We start from the raw sequence: 21170 nt of genomic DNA, 5'->3' as shown, positions 1-21170 counted from the left end.
TCTTCCTACACATACACATGCCTTACATCCTCGATAAAAACTTTTCACTGCTTCTAACAACTTGCCTCCCACACCATATATTCTTAATACCTTCCACAGAGCATCTCTATCAACTCTAACATATGCCTTCTCCAGATCCATAAATGCTACATACAAATCCATTTGCTTTTCTAAGTATTTCTCACATACATTCTTCAAAGCAAACACCTGATCCACACATCCTCTACCACTTCTGAAACCACACTGCTCTTCCCCAATCTGATGCTCTGTACATGCCTTCACCCTCTCAATCAATACCCTCCCATATAATTTCTCAGGAATACTCAACAAACTTATACCTCCATAATTTGAGCACTCACTTTTATCCCCTTTGCCTTTGTACAATGGCACTATGCAAGCATTCCTCCAATCTTCAGGCACCTCACCATGAGTCATACATACATTAAATAACCTTACCAACCAGTCAACAATACAGTCACCCCCTTTTTTAATAAATTCCACTGCAGTACCATCCAAACCTGCTGCCTTACCGGCTTTCATCTTCCGCAAAACTTTTACTACCTCTTCTCTGTTAACCAAATCATTCTCCCTAACTCCCTCACTTTGCACACCACCTCGACCAAAACACCCTACATCTGCCACTCTATCATCAAAAACATTCAACAAACCTTCAAAATACTCACCCCATCTCCTCATATCAACACTATTTTTTTTTTTTTTTTTTTGCTTTGTCGCTGTCTCCCGCGTTTGCGAGGTAGCGCAAGGAAACAGACGAAAGAAATGGCCCAACCCACCCCCATACACATGCCTTGATTCAATCCACTGACAGCACGTCAACCCCGGTATACCACATCGCTCCAATTCACTCTATTCTTTGCCCTCCTTTCACCCTCCTGCATGTTCAGGCCCCGATCACACAAAATCTTTTTCACTCCATCTTTCCACCTCCAATTTGGTCTCCCTCTTCTCCTCGTTCCCTCCACCTCCGACACATATATCCTCTTGGTCAATCTTTCCTCACTCATTCTCTCCATGTGACCAAACCATTTCAAAACACCCTCTTCTGCTCTCTCAACCACGCTCTTTTTATTTCCACACATCTCTCTTACCCTTACGTTACTTACTCGATCAAACCACCTCACACCACACATTGTCCTCAAACATCTCATGTCCAGCACATCCATCCTCCTGCGCACAACTCTATCCATAGTCCACGCCTCGCAACCATACAACATTGTTGGAACCACTATTCCTTCAAACATACCCATTTTTGCTTTCCGAGATAATGTTCTCGACTTCCACACATTCTTCAAGGCTCCCAGAATTTTTGCCCCCTCCCCCACCCTATGATCCACTTCCGCTTCCATGGTTCCATCCGCTGCCAGATCCACTCCCAGATATCTAAAACACTTCACTTCCTCCAGTTTTTCTCCATTCAAACTCACCTCCCAATTGAATTGACCCTCAACCCTACTGTACCTAATAACCTTGCTCTTTTTCACATTTACTCTTAACTTTCTTCTTTCACACACTTTACCAAACTCAGTCACCAGCTTCTGCAGTTTCTCACATGAATCAGCCACCAGTGCTGTATCATCAGCGAACAACAACTGACTCACTTCCCAAGCTCTCTCATCCCCAACAGACTTCATACTTGCCCCTCTTTCCAAAACTCTTGCATTCACCTCCCTAACAACCCCATCCATAAACAAATTAAACAACCATGGAGACATCACACACCCCTACCGCAAACCTACATTCACTGAGAACCAATCACTTTCCTCTCTTCCTACACGTACACATGCCTTACATCCTCGATAAAAACTTTTCACTGCTTCTAACAACTTGCCTCCCACACCATATATTCTTAATACCTTCCACAGAGCATCTCTATCAACTCTATCATATGCCTTCTCCAGATCCATAGATGCTACATACAAATCCATTTGCTTTTCTAAGTATTTCTCACATACATTCTTCAAAGCAAACACCTGATCCACACATCCTCTACCACTTCTGAAACCACACTGCTCTTCCCCAATCTGATGCTCTGTACATGCCACTATTATCTTTACTAATACATTTCACAAGTTATTCCATCATTTAGATACAATAATTTCAGTTATGCAATAATAATAACTTACAATGTAACCTGCATAGTCTTCATTTTCATCAAATCGGTCATGCAGCCATATAAATTCTTCATGTTGCCGCACAACTGAGAACTCTGGTTTGGTGTAGTCTGGAAGGGTTGTCTGTAAGAAACAAAATTAACTTAAAACCTAAATACTATTCACACAATAAGAATCTCATCACTGTACCATTCTAAAGAGTACAACATAATAAAGAAGTCAAAAGTAAAATCTACAATGTGAGCAGTTACTGACATTTACAATGAAATTTATGTTCATATTTCAATGATTTTTGTTCAATGTCATCTTAAACTTATCAAAAACTAAAAAAAGGTGCAATTACACCAGGGGAATTATAGAGAACAATGAACAACAATTATGACTGCAAAACGTTAATTCTATCCAGTGTTCAGCACTTGAACCATAATTTGGAAATAGGTGGTCAACTCTTCCCCTTCTTGAGGTCAAGTCTGAGAGTATACTTGAAAAATGAGAGAACAAGATATATAATGTTACCATCTGTAGCAAATCTTAAAGATCATTTTGTTCAATGTTCTAGTTTAATTATGGTTGCCTGATTTCTTGCCATCTTTAAATAATTTCATATTCATCATTTTCTTTCCTATGCTACATACTACAGCATGGGTAAGGCATTACAATAGTCAACAAACTTGAACACATAGTTATTACAAATATATGTGATGCTGATATGATTGGTTAAATCAATGAAATTCACAGGTTTGTGAGGCTCAATATAAGTCCTTCAGTATCACTGATACAGAGTTCATGAAACCTGAGACATAGATATCTTGTCAACAACAAAGGGACTCATGTTACACCACACTAACGATGAGGGCACGAAATATATCAAACCTGAAGTCACTACAAATAAATGTCAAAAGCATAACGGTACGAACTTGACCTGACTTGGTCTGAAATTACAAGCTCAGCAATTTCATAATAATCCAGCAATTACTTTTAACTTTGGTGAAACACTACACAGCTTATAGTTAGAAAAGCATTTCTTAAACTGTGGGATAATCCCCATCAGGGTCTGTAGCAAGCTTTAGCCCTTGTGAAGCAAGATAGACTGCAATTTCAATTTCCATGTCTGCATTAATGATAATTAAAGGAAGATTATGAAATGATAGACTGACATGTAAAATAAGAGATATTACTCAAAAAGTATTATGAGTTCCTTTGCACTGGCCTAGTCCACTGCCAAATGAGCAGCAACAGGTGTTCTGGATGACACATCTCCATATTCCCCCAAAATCGGGTGGATATGTAACTTTCTCTCCCTTTTTCTTGAACTATCTGTTCAATACTATAACTACAATTCACAGCCAGGTACAGCTTTGTTTGAGAATAAAATCGTAACATTCAAAAATATCACACTACTCCCATCAAAAATAAGTGTGAGGAAAAAGAGTGGCTGACATATATGTGTAGGCCACCGGAAGTATTTCTTCTTGGATATATTCTGACTCAACTGCATTTAACCTTGAGATAATCTTTTAATTCAAGGATATTTCAGCAATTCACTGATTATTACTAAATTCTTGCTAACAAAAGAAGATATACCATGCCATGATGTATCATGTGTTAAGAACGCCTCTTACTCATGTCCCAGAAACATGGAAAGCAGATTCTGGGATTCTGACCCATCAAAATTTTGGAGAAGCTGGTAGTGAATATAAAATTTCATCTGATAGTGCTCTCAAAATCCTTATCCCATTCAACAAAACATATCAAAATATAGCTGGCTTTTCTACAATAACTACTGTTTAAAACTACAGCAAGGAATACACCGTAATTGCTCATGACTTGAAATGTGCATGTCATGTGTTTGATCTTACCTCAGACAGCACTAAGAACTCTCTCTCTTTTTTCTTGGATAATATCATATTTCTAATTAATAATGGATCAAAAAATCTTACAAACACAACGGGAATAAAATGCTGTTACTGTCTGATACTTTTACTTTTTAACAATTGTCACATGAAATGGGAAGGGGGAGGGTGAAATTTTAGTAATGTCAGCTACCACAAGGAGTATGCATGCCCAGAAAGTTAAATAACACTGTTTTTTCTTTATCATTTGTTACCTTAGCTAAGTTTTTATAACAGCCTCATGATGTGTACAGTGAACAGCAACAAAGTAAAGGACATAACATGAAATTAAGCAAAAAAAAAAAAACTTGTAAAATACATGTAAAGAAATCAGCAACAAAGTATAGGACATAACATGAAATTAAGCAAAAAAAACTTGTAAAATAGATGTAAAGAAATAAGTTTCAGTATACAAATGGAGGATGAATGGAATAGAATGACTGAGGACAAGTTTAATACACACAGCAAACATAAATTTAAGAAGACATGTAACAGAGAATGTTCAAGAAATGGGGACCCATGAGTGTAAAACCACATCTCCATACAGTACAAATCATTACATATATATAATTTCTAATAAAAAAAGCATTTCTCTTTCAGAAGTATACACCATCACCATAAGGAATCAATTACTTTTAAAGGATATGTAATAATACAGTGAAACCTCACTCTATACCAGAAATTGATTTTATTAGGTAACCAAAGCTAGATCACATTATTAACAAATTATTATCAGAATGAAAAAATCCAATGATAGTTTGAAGTGCCCAGTGCTTAGCAAATACAGTTCAATTTCCGTATACATAAATTATACATATGTAATCTTGTGCTGTAACATTAGATACATTAATATATTGTACAAACACAAAAGAAAAGAAACCCAAAAAGTACAGATTTCAACAGACTACAATACACATCTTCAGTGCGTTATAAACACATTATGGAAGTTCATTCATTCTGGCTACACTGACCATATATCAGGATCTGTTAACCCAAACTAAGATTTGTGACATATTTCTTCCAGAAACCACATTTTTTGCTACGACAGTGACTTTATAGTAGTAGATCCATAAGTGTTATATGTATATGTTATTCTAAGTGCAATAAATACTAGAGTTAGTGTAATCTGCTGCTACCTCCTCCACTGTCACCCTCACTTCTAGCCCTACAATCACTACAAGTATCACCAACAACTGCTTAAGTATGCACATTGCAATTTTTGTACACAAAAATACTGTGTTATTCTACTGTGTTCTATTACTGTGTATAAAGGTCAGTACATAATTTGCAGGTAGATACAGCACTATTCATTGAGTGTCCAACCCCTGTGGCCACTTCAAACTATCATTATAATCGAACTATAAGTCTAATACTGCATTCCCAATGGAGATGTGATATTATGAATGAATCAGATATATCAAAAAGTGATATATCAGGGTCTCCCACTGTTCACTCCAAATATAGCAAGTATTCATTACGCTAGCATTCCCCAAACATGGAATTGTAACAAAAATATAAGTGTTCCCCTTCCAGGTATATCAAGTTCCTCTCAAAACTACAATACAAAACAATAGCTATAACTTACTTTTGTGTGGACGGTAAATTTGACCTTTTCTCTCTCACTCAAGGCATCAGAAATATCCACCTGAAGCGAGCTGTCATTAAGGTCCACAGTATCTGATCTCCCACTCTGAAATAAAATTCACTTTGTTTATTTACTAGACTGTAAATGGTTAAATCAACGATGGTAGGTTAAAAACAAGTTCCATATTGAGCTCATGTGCTCTATTAAAGTAACTTTTTTCACTGGCCCTATTCACCACTTCATCATTTTGCATTCAAGTATTTCCTTAACCTGGGTAATCATCATCCAACTGTGAACCTCTTTGCTAGCATAATAAAAATGCAGTTCTAATGAATATGATATGACTGTAGGGTACTTAAAAAGAGAAGAAATAGGTGATCACCCTTCCCATTCCTCTCATGCCCAATGGTGAGGTCCATCAACTCCAGTCTAGCCACCAGCAGTCCAGAATATCACCTCTCTCTTCTCTAGTATTGTCACATTTGCCCTTGAAGTATCCAAAGCTTTTGAGAGAGTGTGGCATCATGGTCTCATCTCTAATCTAGCTTCTTTTGGCTTCCCCCTCACTTTGCTCCCTCTTATCTACCTTCCTCTCTGGCAGATCTATTTCCATAGTCATTGATGGATCAGCCTCTCCCCATCTCTCCATCAACAGTGGTGTTCCTCAGGGTTGTTCTGTCTCCTACACTGCTTCTCCTTTTTATCAATGATTTCTTCTTATACAATAAACCAAATGCACTCATATGCTGACAACTGAACAATGCTTTCTTCCACATCCTTCAAATCTGCTCCTTCTCTCACTTAATCTGCATCCCATCTCACCACTTGGACAGGATGTCTTAAGTAGGGCATATGAACTCTGATTAAGTTTCATGCCTCCAAGGTCCATTTTTTGCCCCTCTCAAATGAAAATTCCTCATAACATTCCTCTCTCTCCTTTGAAGGACATGTAACTCAAACAATTCACTCACTGAATGTACTTGTTATTTTTTTAACATCCCAATTATCTTGGAGACTTCATATTACTGAAATGGCTATGTCTACCACTTAAGAAACTGGGAGTCCTGTTTAGATGCCTAAACTTCTCGTTTGAGCAGTTGCTCCATTTATACAGAGAACTGACCTGTCCTTGTATGGAGTATTGCTTTCATATTCTGGCTCTACATCCGTACCTGACAGTGTTGAGTTGAAACTGGTCTGACTTATCAACTCTCCCAGGTTAACCTCAAAAATATGACCCACCTTCCTTACACCTCAATGTTGGTTCATTTTCCCTCTTCTGTGGGTATTACTTTAATTTTTGTTCCTGAGAGCTGACTGCTTGTGTGCCCTTATCACTAGGTAAACCGTCCATTCCAAAACTCCCACTCAGGAGTTTAGAATGCAGAAACCATACATGTACCAGCCACAACATATGGGTCAAAATACATCAAAAAGATTGGGCTATTACAGGCAAGAGTAAAACACAAATGAGAGGCTAAATTTCAAAAGATTTACCAATACTGGAGAAAGCATAACTTTCTAGTACCTGCAAATCTCACAGAAAACTAAATTCACGCTTTAGGTGGATTGAGGGGCATTTTAATCCTGAGCTATTCCATCAGTCAAAAGTAAATGGACAGTTACCCTATGACACCACCTTCCTTCCCCTCATTCCTTTAAAACTTAAAGTTCGATAAAAGGTTTATCATCCCTAGAGATGAATAATGCTGTTTCTCTCTGCCACCACACATTAACACTTTAACATTAACAAATGAAGATCTATGCCACGTAATTAACGTCCACTGATGAAGGTCTTTGCGATGATAATTACCACCACACTTTCAAAGCTACATTCTGGGCAAGGGTAGAATGAAAGTGAATATGGGTGATGAACATTTCCAAAGGACAATCATTATCAAGTACCCTTCATTGCAACAGGAGAGGGAAATGTGCTGTTTGTGTCATTGTTGCCTCATTTGGTAATTTCTGATGATATATATACACTTCCTCTATATGAATAAGTTACTAATAGCACTGAAGAATGTGTGGAAAGGGAATATGTTATCTGAAAGGGCAAAAATGGGAATGTTTGAAGGTGTAGTAGTCCTAACAATATGATATGGATGCAAGGCTTTATTTATATAAGATTGTGCACAGGAGGGCAAATGTGTAGGAAATGAAATATTTGAGGACAATATTTAGTGTGAGGTGGTTTGATTGAGCAAGTGTTAAAAAGGTAAAAGAGAGGTGTGGTAATAAAGAGTGTGACTGAAATGATGAGAGTGTACTGAAATGGTGACATATGAAGAGATAGAGTGAGGAAAGATTGACAAAGGGTAAATATGTGTCAAAGGTGGAGGGAACAAGGACATGGAGACCAAACTGAAGATGGAAGGATGAAGTGAAAAAGATTTTGAGTAATCAAGGCCTGAATATGCAGGAGGGTGACAGAGTGAATTGGAATGTTGTGACATCCTTGTTAGCAATGGAAATGTAGCCTCTCTGTAGGTATACAGGTATATAGCTAAGTCTACTTTTATGCTGTTTATCTCTCAATCTATAATAACAGAAACATTAATAGGGATATGAATACCTTGAATGTTTATGGGTGAAAAAAAATGTGTTAGTGTTAGAGAGTTAGATAATCATATATTCTGGGCTTGTATGGGTCTGACTTAAAAATATGTTGAGTTTTATCTTAAATGTTTCTGCAGTTGCTCACTTCATCTTATTTCTTCAAGAAATTAAATGAAATCCTTCTAGCTTTCTTGTGAGGTCATATATATTTTTGTTTGAAACCTTTTTGGGTATATTCCATTATATGACTTTCACTCCCCATACCAATAACATCAACACAAAGGCAACTTCCAAAGTACATGACTTCATAACACTAAATAGCACCAGATTTGGACAAGGAGTTTCCCTTAATATCCCAAACAAACAATTCATTGGCTCTATTCTAAACCATTCCTTAACTGCATAGTTCTCCACCCCCTCAAACCAAATACAATAAACCTGCAAACCACACAAAATAGTGTACACATAACAACCATGGGCAATCTAGCAACCATAAACTCTCAAGACATTCGACATTCACTACAAAACAAATATCCTCCTAATAAGTCCCACTTCAACATTCTCAGCCCCAAATTCTATGCAATAGGACCAGATCCTCACACCCACACCACCCTATAACTAACCATCAACCCACAAGGAAAATAAAATGCTTACCCTGTCTTGCACTTTAGTCACCAGTACTCACAAATCCTCCAACCCCCAACATATACATCAATGACAAACACATACAGAGGGTCCCTAATATGTGTTACTCCACCACACATCATTACACATGTATGTCATCAGTTTACAGGAGAAATTAAGTCACTATATATTGAATCATTTCAAACAAACGTCCAACAGAAGCACAGGGGAGCAACATAACCCAAACCTCCATGCTGGCTGGGTGTTGGGAGGATGAGAATAGTCTCTCAAATGTGCCATGATATCACTCAGTGTCTCTAACCACAATCCTCCCACCCAATCTGTAAGCAATGTAGTGGATGTATGACACGAACACTCCATGCTTCAATGTATTGTCTCATATCATATCCCCACAATCTTATAACTGTGAGTGGAGAACCTTGTGCCAGTTGAAGCCTGTTTAGTATCACAAAAGGCAACAATGTAGTAGTTACTCTCAATACGAATGGTGATGTGATAAAGCCAAAGAAAAATGGAGAATTAGTTGATGATACTGCATGCCAACTTGGCTTACCTCTGACCACTGTACATACCATCATCAAGAACTATGACATGATGATAGCAAAAACAAAGCATGCAACACAACAAACCCAACCAGTTCATTTCCAAAGTAAAAATAACATATTCATCTTATTCATTTCTATGTTTGTGTGTTACATATAAACATCTGTTGTGGATTTTAGGTACATATATATATAAGTTACTTAGCGCTAGACATAAAATTTCCTTTTACATGTCACTTTGCTATGAGTCATGTTTTATTGAGACATAACTCTAACATACCAATAACCTCTTGTACACACTAAAATAACCAAACAGGCACATATCAACTTACCTCATCACTCAGTCTTAAACTCCAACTCACCAGACACGCCCATTAGAAACCACATTCCCCAAACATCATCCATTACTACAGCACTACAAACATGTTTTAACATATCCCAAGACCCTTCATGCCCATGATGCAATTAACATAAAGAAAATGCCAAACACTTACTATCAAACTGCCTGGCATTCTCTGCACATACACAAAAACTTAGCATCACAACACTTTTTGACTTGTGTTCCTGACTGGTAGACATCATTACCATTTGTGTGTTAAGGGGAGGTAATTTTATGTTCATATTGTTCCATCTCTTAACCTTGTATATATGTACCATGTCTTTACTCCTATGTATGGCCAGCTTCCTGAGTGCTGTAGAAACCTCATAAGAAGAGAAAGGACTCCTGGGGCAGGAAGTACATATTCTTGCATTTGTAATAACCATTTCTACCTTGCTGAAACGCTTTACGGCTTATAAAATTTTCCTTTACACCTTTGATGTGTTGCCATCATATACCATCATTCCTCTAGGCTGTAAACTTTGAGCTTTTTAGGCCAGTCTCTCCTAGTAATTTCTGAGTCCTTATGTGTAACAAGGTTGAGTCCCCCAAATCAAAATTTTGAAAAAAAAAAAAAAGTGTATCACATAAATAGCAATAATACTACAGCAGATTGTCAAATGAAAAAAACCTTCTCATCGATGGCTGAATGCCGTCAATGCTTCATTGAAGTTAACAAGGTCCACTAAAAATATTAAAAGTACAAGCAACACGTTGCTTGATCTGACAGCTATTGTATGCAAAACCAGCATTTATTTCTCCTTTGTTTTGCCTCCACCTCTTTCTGCTTCTTTGCACTATGTACTTCGTTTCATATCACTGGAGTCTACTACGCCCAAATCATTTTCCTCATCTACCTTTTGCAGGGCAACAAAATTCACACTGTAACTTACCTTTACATTTTTGTTACTGATATGTAAAACTTAGTACTTATCAACATAAATATTCATATGCCACCTTTGAGCCCAGTCCATCAATTCATCTACGTTAGTTTCAAGCTGCAGAGGTTTTAAGTTCAACTTTAGATTTATTTCCCAATTTTGTATCATCAGCAAATTTTGATAACTTGCAATGCAGCCCATTACCAACATCATTTAAAGTATATGATAATCATTCCCAAGACTAATCCCTGTGGCACCCCATTTGCTATGTCTAACCATTCAAAGGCTTGAACATCAACCACAACTCTTGCGTACTTTCAGTCAACCAATTTTCTGTCCACAAAAGTATAACCCCATCAATACAATGTGACAATTTTTGCTAATGACCTTTGATAAAGAACCTTATCAAATATTCGCTAATTATATCATTGAAGAAATCAAGCAGATTTGTCAGAGATGAGTGATTTTGTTGAGAACCATACTGGGAATTGTCTCAAATGGTGGTTTTTCCTAAATTTTCCTAAGTTAAGCTATTTGGAAGACTATTTCCAGGCAAAGACATTACTTTTTTGAATATTCATGTTACAAGGGAAAACTTTCAATCATCTGGAACTTTTCCTTTATCAAGTGACACATTAAAGTTGGCAGTCAAGGGCTTAACATTTTTTGCCTCTTTTATTGTCCTCATATAAAACTTGACATGTTCTTTATTGTCAATCTGTTTATTGCTGATAGTGAGTACAGCTTTTATGTCAGTTTGTTGAAGAACGCTCTCCTCTTATCAATGAAGCTGAATTCAGGACATGGGTTGTGTCTTTGATCATAGATGCAAAAAAGTCATCTAAGATTTTTACCATAGCTCCGTAGCCTTGAACAAGTCACCATTTTATGTAACTAATGGACATATTGACTGGGTATTGGCTGTCTTGCTTCTAACATACAAGTAAAACTCCATCAGATTTCTTCTGTCATCTTCAGCAGTATAAACTTTGTAGTGTTTACTTTTTTATAAAACTCTCTTACTTTCTCTGGGTTCCAGGACCTCCAGGTATGACCCACCAGCCAGTTCCAGGGTTCCAGGACCTCCAGGTGTGACCAACCAGCGAGTTCCAGGGTTCCTCACGCCGGAATACATAAACTTATATAACAGTTCATTGGTCTTTTTGCATTTCTTATGAGCTTTCTTAGCCAGTCTAAACATGTACTTCATTCATCTGACTGTTGTACCACCCTGGCTGTATTTCAGAAACAGATTGTCTATTACACACTGGCATGTATGCTCCCTCTACTGTCCTAAAGGATTTATCGAAACTTTTCCAAACTGAGTTCACATTGTTTTCACTGACCATATCATCTCATGTTTGCCTGTCATAGCAATGCGAAGATCATCATAATTTGTATGTTCAAAATCAGGTAAATCTCACATGTCATGTTGAAAGTACCATTCAAAGCGACCTCAAATGGAATGTCAGTGATCACTTATACCAAATTTTTCTCCAACTTCAACATCATTAACAAGATCCTCATCTGTAGTTAGAACTATATGTATTATATTCTTGCCTCTCGAAAGTTTCTCAACTAATTGGATTAGGGCATCAGCAAGCAAATCTAGGAAGCATGCCTGGAGCTATTGGGAAGGGATTCCACCAATTTAGATACAAGTATGTTAAAATCTACCACAATCTTATTCATTATAAATTTCTGCTAAGTGATCAAAAATCTTTCATATACTTTTGGTACCTGTACTCACAATAAAACCAATTTCAGCACCTTTAAAACACTCTCAGTTTTTGGGAAGCAGTCTTTATGATGTTTATGTGAAAATTCCATAACAAAGCAAAGGACATGTTTATGCTCAGCATAATCGTGTTATTCATTACTGGGGTGAATTGTGGTGTTTTGAAATTATGCAAAAAGGAATGAGTGTCTCGTAAATAATCACACGGGGATAAACTAGTTAAGCACTAGCAAACTTAACTAGATTACTGCTTCTCCATTCTGAGATGTTGCTCAGGTCCAAAGTAAGAGCAAATATATGGTCAATACAAAAAAAAAGAGAATGAATTATAGATGGAAGAGGAGGAAAAGTGAGCTAAATTTTGTAAGTGGTATCATCAGCAAAAGACTAACTAGAGTTAATGGATGAGAAGCTATCATTCATGAAGAGAAGAAAGAGGGTTTATAGCTGAAATGTTGAAGTATGGAACAGAAAGTAATAGAGTGGATGTATTAGATATGTAGCAGCATGGAAGAAGTTTGTACCTGATTACTGGCTGAAAGCTCTTATTGTTCCTTTACTCAAGGGAAAAGGTGCTAAGGATGTATGTAGCAATTACTGGGAACAAGCCTATTAAATATATCTAGAAAAAGTATGCAAGAGTACTGATTAATGGAGTAAAGGAAGTGACTGAATGCACAATAAGTGACAAGCAAGGGGGTTTTAGGAGAGGTAGGGGATGTGTGGATCAGACTTTTGCAGTTATATTGACTGTGGACAAGTCTTTAGAGAAGGGTAAGAAGCCGTATGCAGCTTTTATGGGTCTGGAGAATTGCATGAGAGTTGAGTGGAATGCTTTATAGGAATGGGGACAACTGTTGGATGGTGTGAAAACCTGTTGACATTTCAGTATACATGTGGGTGTGAAGCAGGGCCGTGTGATGTCACAGAGGCTGTTTAACATTTGTTGGGGAGGAGTGATTAGAGAGACGAAATCAAGACTCAGGAAATGGGATGTAGAGATGGAGTGGCGGTGGTGAGGCATGGTGGCTCATGACAAGCCTGTTTGCTGATAATACTTTGTTGTTTTCTGAGAATAAGAGGAACCGCAGAGAGTTGGAAGTGTGATTTGTGTGCAAGTGTAGCAATTGAAGGTGAATGCAAGTAATTGTGTCTGAAACAGATCGAAAGGATAGATTTTGCATAGTGTGATAGACAGAAAGTATACTAAACTGCATAATAAATATGGGAGGAGAAAGAGTGAAACAGGTATATGCAAACTATCTTGGGTTAGTTTCATGATAAGAAAGGAGGGATAAGGGAGAGAGCAGTGCTGGATGGAAGAGTCATTGAGTCCCTTAATAAAAAAGTGAAGGGTACAGGTGTTACTATATATGAGAAGAAAGGATTATGGGACTTCATAGTCCTCCCAACCCAGACCTATGTAACCAAAACATGAACATGGGCTGAGTTAAAGAAGTCAAGAATCTATGCTGTGGAAATGAGTTATGTGAAAGAAATATAATAAAATTGTGGTAGGGTAGAGGTAAAGCGGGTGAAACAAAATACTTTGAGGTGATCTGGGCATGTGGAAAGAATAAAAGATGAAAAGTTTACAAGGAGAGTGTATGATAAGACGATTAAAGGGGATGGTGTGATAGGACAGCCACCTATGACAAGGAAAAATAGAGTAGAAGGGCAGCTCATGGCGAGAAATGAGGGAAGAGTGCATGGAATGGTGTATGGGAAGCATGTAAGGAGAGGGATAAATGGAAACACTTTTGCCATGGTCATCCTCTTGATGGGAGTTCCCTGTGGAAATAGGTATCAGAGATGCAGATAAAGGAGGAAAAGGGAGAGAAAAGAGAAAACATGAAGAACATCACTATTGATATAAGTAACGGAAATCACTTTAACAACCGAATACTGTAATGGAATGGTCAGATAGAAAGCTGTGCATTAGGGAACAGCAAGAAGTAGAAAAACAATGAATGGGAGTTTAGAAAGCAAAGGCTTGGAGATGTTAACAGGTATGACAGAAAATTCTTTCAATTCCCTGAGAGAGAAGGACCAGAAGCGAGTCATGTAGGAGAGAGGACCACCAGTAGACGTAACACTGCAAAGTCCACATTGGTGGTCGAAAAGAATAGGACCTTTTATGTGAAAGAGAGAGAGAGAGAGAGAGAGAGAGAGAGAGAGAGAGAGAGAGAGAGAGAGAGTTAAGACTTTTGAAGATTTTGGAGAAAGAAGTGAGAGCAATGGGGCAACAGCTGCAGGGCCTAGGACAGCCCTCTCAATCAAGGATGAGCTGAACTCTGGTATGTTTCCAAAAGAAAACTGAATAATTGGTGGAGGCAAATATCAGATGGAACTTCAAATAAAGGCAAGGAGCTTTACATCATCATGTGATGAGGGGTGCAGTTCTGTATGAATTGCTAGATGAGAACAAATCAACGGTTACACCACATAGCCCTTCAATCTATGAAATATTGTACTTAATGCCACAGTTAACAACACGCATAATAATAAGCAATTTCCAATTCTTTCAACTACAACCTAAATACCAAATATACATGTTAAAATACTGACCGTGTTAAGTATAATAAAAAATCACTTTGTAGGCTTCATTCAAAACACTTACAATACTTGCTACTAATTCAACAAGATGATCTACATATGTTCATTATACGCGTTTCAACCAAGGTTTTTCTTTTTGATAAATCAGTTTTGTACAAAAAAATTCTCAGATTCATTGGAATACGTTCTCTCCACAAAATACTCTTCATCTTAAAATCAGTTATCTACGACTAGTTAGTAGCTTTAGTGGAGTTCAAAAGCCTTGTTAACTTCTTGTACAATGTCAAAAGACTCGCAAAATTTTCCTCGAGCTGACTTATGAGGATATGTTTCCTACCTTCGTTCCATTTGTTTCGCTATGAAGAACTTCTTCCATTCCGTCCTGGAATAAGATATGTTAAATTAAGTGACGTAAACCAAGTTCAAAGCATAATATCCTCAGAGTATTAATAAATAACAAATGCAAGGAGCAGAGAAACGCCTACCATCATGGCTGCAAACACAATAAATAACATAACCATCACTTCAGAAGTGTCAAACGATGGGCAGAGAAGGATCTGAGAAAAAAACCAACCGTACTGCGGAATGTTAGAGAATCTAAAGAGTTGTTAATGTGATGTAAAGAGTATCGGATCCGCCTTCCGCAAGTCAGGTGATCTAGGACGGTGGATCAAGTGGCGTAAACAAACTGAGTGACGTTATTTTCACATCAAGCAATCAACAAGTACCGCTTATTAGTGATTGTTTATCTATCAGTAAACAACAGTCATTATCAATGTTTAGTTGTGCTTATATAATACTGTATAAGCAGAATAGATTTTGGTGGAAAGACACACAAAATTTACATCATTCTTTAACTGGTTAGAATAACATAACCCACCCTGGGCCTGACTGAGTAGTTCGCTCAGTCTTACTGTCTTAAGGCCGTTATACGAAGATTTGAGGAAAAATAGGATATAAAATAAAACATTAAGACTATGTACCGTCATAGTAAAGGCCAAGTTGGCTTAAAACCGAGGGAGGAAAAGGGAAGATGGATTCTAACATTAAAGTAGAAAAATTGCGACATCACGAGCGGCAGAAGGAGTGTGTGAGCAGAGCTAAGTATCGTCAGGGAAGAAGGCTTACTGCCGTGAAGGTCTACACTGTGAATGACGAGTCCAAATACATAATCATTAATGGGGTTCCAGCCATCAAAATCGTGAGTGAATTGCAGAGGTTATGTCTCAAGTATGGAGATATCGAATGTCTGCAGTTGTTGCCAGAATATCCTCATGAAGAATACACTGAGGTGTATTTACTGAAGTACCATAAGATACGGAGTGCCAGGTTTGCTAAGACTCAGCTGGACGGGAAGTCATTTTATGGTGGTGTGCTGCATGTGTGTTATGCTCCGGAACTGGAAACGGTGGAGGAGACAAGGGAGAAACTACATGACAGGAGAAGGACTGTAGCTGCCTTAACTAGATATAGACAGGATGCATCATCCGTTAATCCCCCTAAGAAAAGAAAGAATAAAGTTTTGAATCCAGCAGCTGGCAGGTATTTAGCTCACTTGAGACCAGAACTGAAAAACGTATCTCCTGATTTATTAAATCCTGGGGGGAAAGAACGCGCTGGTTCATCAGAAGCAGGCGGTGGGTTATTGCAGTGTGCATCACATCCTGATTCCATTTTGCAAAATCAGAATATCACTGTGACAGTCAATAGCGATGTAAGTTTTACATCCGAAACCAGTCCTGTAAGTAAGTTGGAATATACAAATGGTTCGACGAGTAACATTGATGGGTTACCAGTATTATCACAGACTGTCTCCCAAGGAAAAGAGTGTGCTGTATGGTCTCGACAAAATAAAAGACAAAGTGATTTTCCATGTATAACAGCATCAAGTAAGAAAAAGATAAAAGTGTTTGGTAACAAGAAAATTTTATCATATGTATCAGATAGGTGATTATATAATTGGATGTGACATGTAAATTGTTGTATTCAGTAACTTTTAAACCCACAAAATTCAGTGAAATACAAGATGATTAAAGTAGGGTCAGTGAAGTGCACTTATTATACTGTAAGAGACCAAGCTGTCAACTGAAATTTATCTTTATATTTGTAAATTATAATTTTGCTCTGCTTTTTTTCCATGATTTTCTTTCCTGACGTCCATACTGATGATGCAGTGCCGTACTTTATATACAACAATCCTAGCATTATGGATCAAGCAATCTGTTTATAAGTATCTTGGTGACTAAGCTGAGGCATATATTACTTTTTTCTTGGCTATGTTATTATTTGTATATGTTGTTTGTTCAAGAGAGGAATTGATTTTCACACGAAAAGCTTTCATTTCTCTGAAAGACCAGGGAATATGGCATTACAATTGTTGGGATGAAGATTGTGAATTAAAATGAAAAAAATATCTATGGAATAAAAAAATTGCATTGGATCACTTAGTATTCTACAGTTTGATAGGTATATTTTACTGACTCTAGTGCAGTATCCTTGTATTTTGGTGGCTTTTAATGTTTATGGAGAATCCAAAGCTGTAACTCATATCACAGATTTGTGATATTTGGATGTGTTGCTTTGACTAGGAAAGCTGTGGTTACATTTGTGATGCAGTGTCAATTGGATCTTTCAAAAATTAGGTTTTGTTGAAAACAAAGGCCTGCTGCATTCTTATTATTTGTATAAGCAGGTGTTTTCTGTATTTTATGATGAGTCACAGCTTCTAAACACATTGGGACTAGACACTGATAATATTATTCAAGAAAACATATTTTTGAGTGGTGAAATTGTCATTTTTACATAAAAGGTTAACAAATTGACATCCTTTACTTCTGCATTGCTTGAACCACTCATGCACCACTTCATGAAATTGTACTAATCTAGCTGTTTGCAGTGATTTACACTTGGCTGGATGGGAACCCACAAAAATATTTTCAAGGGGTCGCAAAATGCAGACAATGCATAATATAGGACATCACCTTCTACTAGTCAGCAGACTAAAAGAATTTGTTACTTGTGCTGAAATACAAGCATATTTTCAGTGTTAAATTGATATTGCTAAAAATTATAAGTTTCATTACATTTATTTGTGGTATGTAACATTTAAGCAACTCTGGCCAAATACATCACATGAAAATTTTTTGCATAATGAAAGATGCGGGCAGCTGCCCCTTCCTGTGGGTGCCTATACTTGTCCATGTCTTTGTTTCAGTCGGCACAGAATTTCAAGATCTTGAGTTGTTACTTCTTGATGTCATAAATTGTTTCCAACACTATGTTGTTCAGATCAGGATTGTGTACTGAAACATCTTTACATAGTTTTTGTAATATACCAGCTTTTTGTCTGATACTAATATGTTTCAGGTCTGAAACTTTCAGTTTGTGAGCTCTCCAAACTCCTGAAATTCAGATTTTTGAGCATTCTGTTTAGAAGAAGCTGATTTTTGTACAAACCATGGTCATGTATGGATTCATTTACAGTGGAATAGTTTTTCTTTGAATTTGGGCTGCTCCAGTGTATTTGGATAATTTATTAGCATAAATAAAGAAAAAAATACAGTACAGAACATTTTTTTATATAGTCATTTTTCACCATTAATATCTAGAAATGTAATAGATTTCCTTGAGATATACATGCAGTGCAGATGCAATATGAAATAACATTACCACTCATAATGCATAGCACCGAGTTTCATGAATAACAGAAACATGAAATAAAGCTTGTCTCCCTTGCAGCCCTCTAGAGAAAACTGTCTCTCTTCGGGTAGGGTTACCATGTATCCAAAAGCTATTCTAATATTTGTCAGCCGACATGTCTCCATTACTATTCTCTTAAGGTGAGACTTTAGCGACAGGTTAGAGACGGTGTTGACTTCCAAGTCTTCATGCACAGTCCTGGAATTTATTTCTCGCAAGATAAGAATCATATTGAGGCCTTCTTATAATTTGTCCCATCCCCATTATTGAACAGGTACACCACCGAATTTCCAGCAACTAATGGTTTGGCACTTCCTTTAGTCTAGACAAAATTACGTGATGAAACTTGAAAGTACCGCAGCCACCAGACTAGTTTATTTGGCAGCCACAGGTGGTGTTGTGTGTAGGGCACACTTATTTACATCCTTTACACTGCACTTAATGGTGGTGATACCACAATTCTGTGAGATTCTTATCTTATTTTGCTTAAATTTAACGCTAGCTATGGCTTCTAAGACATATGAGAGTGTCAGTTGTGGTGTGAAATGTAAACACCAGTCCATATCGATCTAAGATAAAGTAGAACTGTTGAAAAAAATTAATCGTGGTCTTTTGGTGCATAAGCTGTGTGACATCTACAGCATTGGTTCATCAGCTGTTTATGATATAAAGAAGCAAAGGGAGAATATATTGAAATATTATGCAGACAGTGATTTCAAGAAGCAAATGACAATTAGAAAAACTATGAAAGATGGTAAGATTACTGAGCATGATCGAGTGATGATGGAATGGTTTCAATAGTGTCGGAGTGATGGAGTGGACTTGTCAGGTAGGATGATAATGAACCAGGCTAAGTTGTTCCACAAAGAATTTAGATTACAACATGAGCATGATGACTGTAGTGAAGGATGGCTTCAAAGATTCAAGAAGCGCCATGGAATTTCCATGAATAATATTTGTTTAATTTAAATTTCTAGCAGTCCATGGTATACTTTAGACACATAGATGTATTATTAGTGGGTTAGCAGTGTGTTGATGAATTATTACTTGACCATGGTTGGTCTGACAAAATGGTTAATTCGGCAAGGATTTGGAACCAAGAGTGCCGGAAAATCGGTGGTTCACCTGTACATATGCTTTGGTTGAATTTCAACCTTGATTCAGACTAACTTTTGGAGTCAGTCTAAGTTCCCTTGCAAGTTAATGCAATCCTTATTACTTTCCATGTCCTTCATGACTTTTGCACCATCTGCAAACATAGATAGGAGGCTCAACTTTCAGGCATGTCATTTACGTATATCAGGGAGAGTAATAGCTCCAGAACAGAACCATTTGACACTCCACTGGTCATCTTGACCCATCTGGAGAAGGCTGCTTTGATAAGTGTCCTATTTTGCTTTCAGTTGAGGTAATCTGTCAATTGAAGGAGTTTACCACATATTCCAGCCCTGTGATTGAGTTTCGTAATCAGCCTTCCATGTGGTACAGTGTCAAATGCTTTCTGGTAATCTAGGTACAAACAATCCACCTAGGCTTCCTATTTCTCATACAAATCAGTGAGATTTGTTACACTTGACCTTTCCTTAATACCATGAAGCTACTCCCCCTGGTGACGCAAGGGTGTCCCCCTCCAGCCCTACCACCGTACTGTGGTGAATGGCATCCTCTCCTGCCTATGGTTGGGAGAAGAAAGGCTCAGAGAAAGGCGCACATCTTCTCCCTTCTGATATTGTGCGTCTTTTCCTCAGTATGATAATTTCGGGGGGAAGATGGACAACATCAAAAGTGAAAAGATGCGCACCCCATGTCTCTCACTCTCTCTCTCTATCCTCCTGCTCACAGAATAGGACGCCATTTCATGCAGTATGATGGTAGCACTGGAGTGGGTCACCACAGGGCCACCAGAGGGCACAGCCTTCATACTCAAGGCATGATTCCAGAACCGAACACCACAAACTGGAAACACTTGTGTACCAACAATGTTGTAGACTACCTTTTGTTTATATATAGAGAATAAGAGAGGAAAGATTGACAAAGAAGATATATGAGTCAGAGGTGGAGGGAACAAGGAGAAGTGGGAGACCAAATTGGAGGTGGAAGGATGGAGTGAAAAAGATTTTGAGTGATCGGGGCCTGAACATATAGGAGGGTGAGAGGCATGCAAGGAAGTGAATTGGAATGATGTAGTATACTGGGGTCTACGTGCTGTCAGTGGACTGAACCAGGGCATGTGAAGCGTCTGGGGTAAACCATTGAAAGGTCTGTGGGGCCTGGATGTGGATAGGGAGCTGTGGTTTCGGTGCATTATACATGACTGCCACCTTACTGAAGCAGGGGATAGCGATGTTGTTTCCTGTGGGGCAGGGTAGCGACAGGAGTGGATGGAGGTAAGTATGAATATGTACAACTGTATATAGGTATATGTCTGTGTATGTTGATATGTATATGTATGTATATGTGCCTATGTGGGTGTATTTGTATATGAGTGGATGGGCCATTCTTCGTCTGTTCCTTAGCACTGCCTCGCTGAAGCGGGAAGCAGCGATTGTTTGTATAATATTA

General features: G+C 37.8%; 2 protein-coding genes across 3 annotated transcripts in view; one reads left to right on the top strand and one right to left on the bottom strand.

The window, feature by feature from the left end:
* The window catches only part of Snx6 (sorting nexin 6), a 66531-nt gene extending 51135 nt beyond the window's left edge, over window positions 1-15396 (bottom strand). For both annotated transcript variants that reach the window (XM_071683831.1, XM_071683832.1), the window contains exons 1-3: window positions 15247-15396; window positions 5610-5714; window positions 2145-2255 (exon numbers count right to left, since the gene is read on the bottom strand). In XM_071683831.1, coding sequence (XP_071539932.1) covers window positions 2145-2255; window positions 5610-5714; window positions 15247-15285 — 255 coding nt within the window. In that variant the 5' untranslated portion in view covers window positions 15286-15396. The remainder of the gene's footprint in view (window positions 1-2144; window positions 2256-5609; window positions 5715-15246) is intronic.
* Window positions 15397-15591: 195 nt separating this feature from the next.
* LOC139760525 (uncharacterized) lies at window positions 15592-18478 on the top strand. Its single transcript, XM_071683833.1, has one exon. It carries the CDS (start codon window positions 15943-15945, stop codon window positions 16858-16860), a length of 918 nt encoding a protein of 305 aa, XP_071539934.1. The 5' UTR covers window positions 15592-15942; the 3' UTR covers window positions 16861-18478.
* Window positions 18479-21170: the final 2692 nt, after the last annotated feature.

Source organism: Panulirus ornatus, chromosome 37, assembly GCF_036320965.1.
Source record: "Panulirus ornatus isolate Po-2019 chromosome 37, ASM3632096v1, whole genome shotgun sequence".
NCBI classification, from domain to species: domain Eukaryota; kingdom Metazoa; phylum Arthropoda; class Malacostraca; order Decapoda; family Palinuridae; genus Panulirus; species Panulirus ornatus.
This window is presented reverse-complemented; position numbering and strand designations above follow the sequence as displayed.

Bases quoted from the DNA above. Each gene is read 5' to 3' on its own strand.
- LOC139760525 (XM_071683833.1), top strand. From the start codon at position 15,943: ATGGATTCTAACATTAAAGTAGAAAAATTGCGACATCACGAGCGGCAG.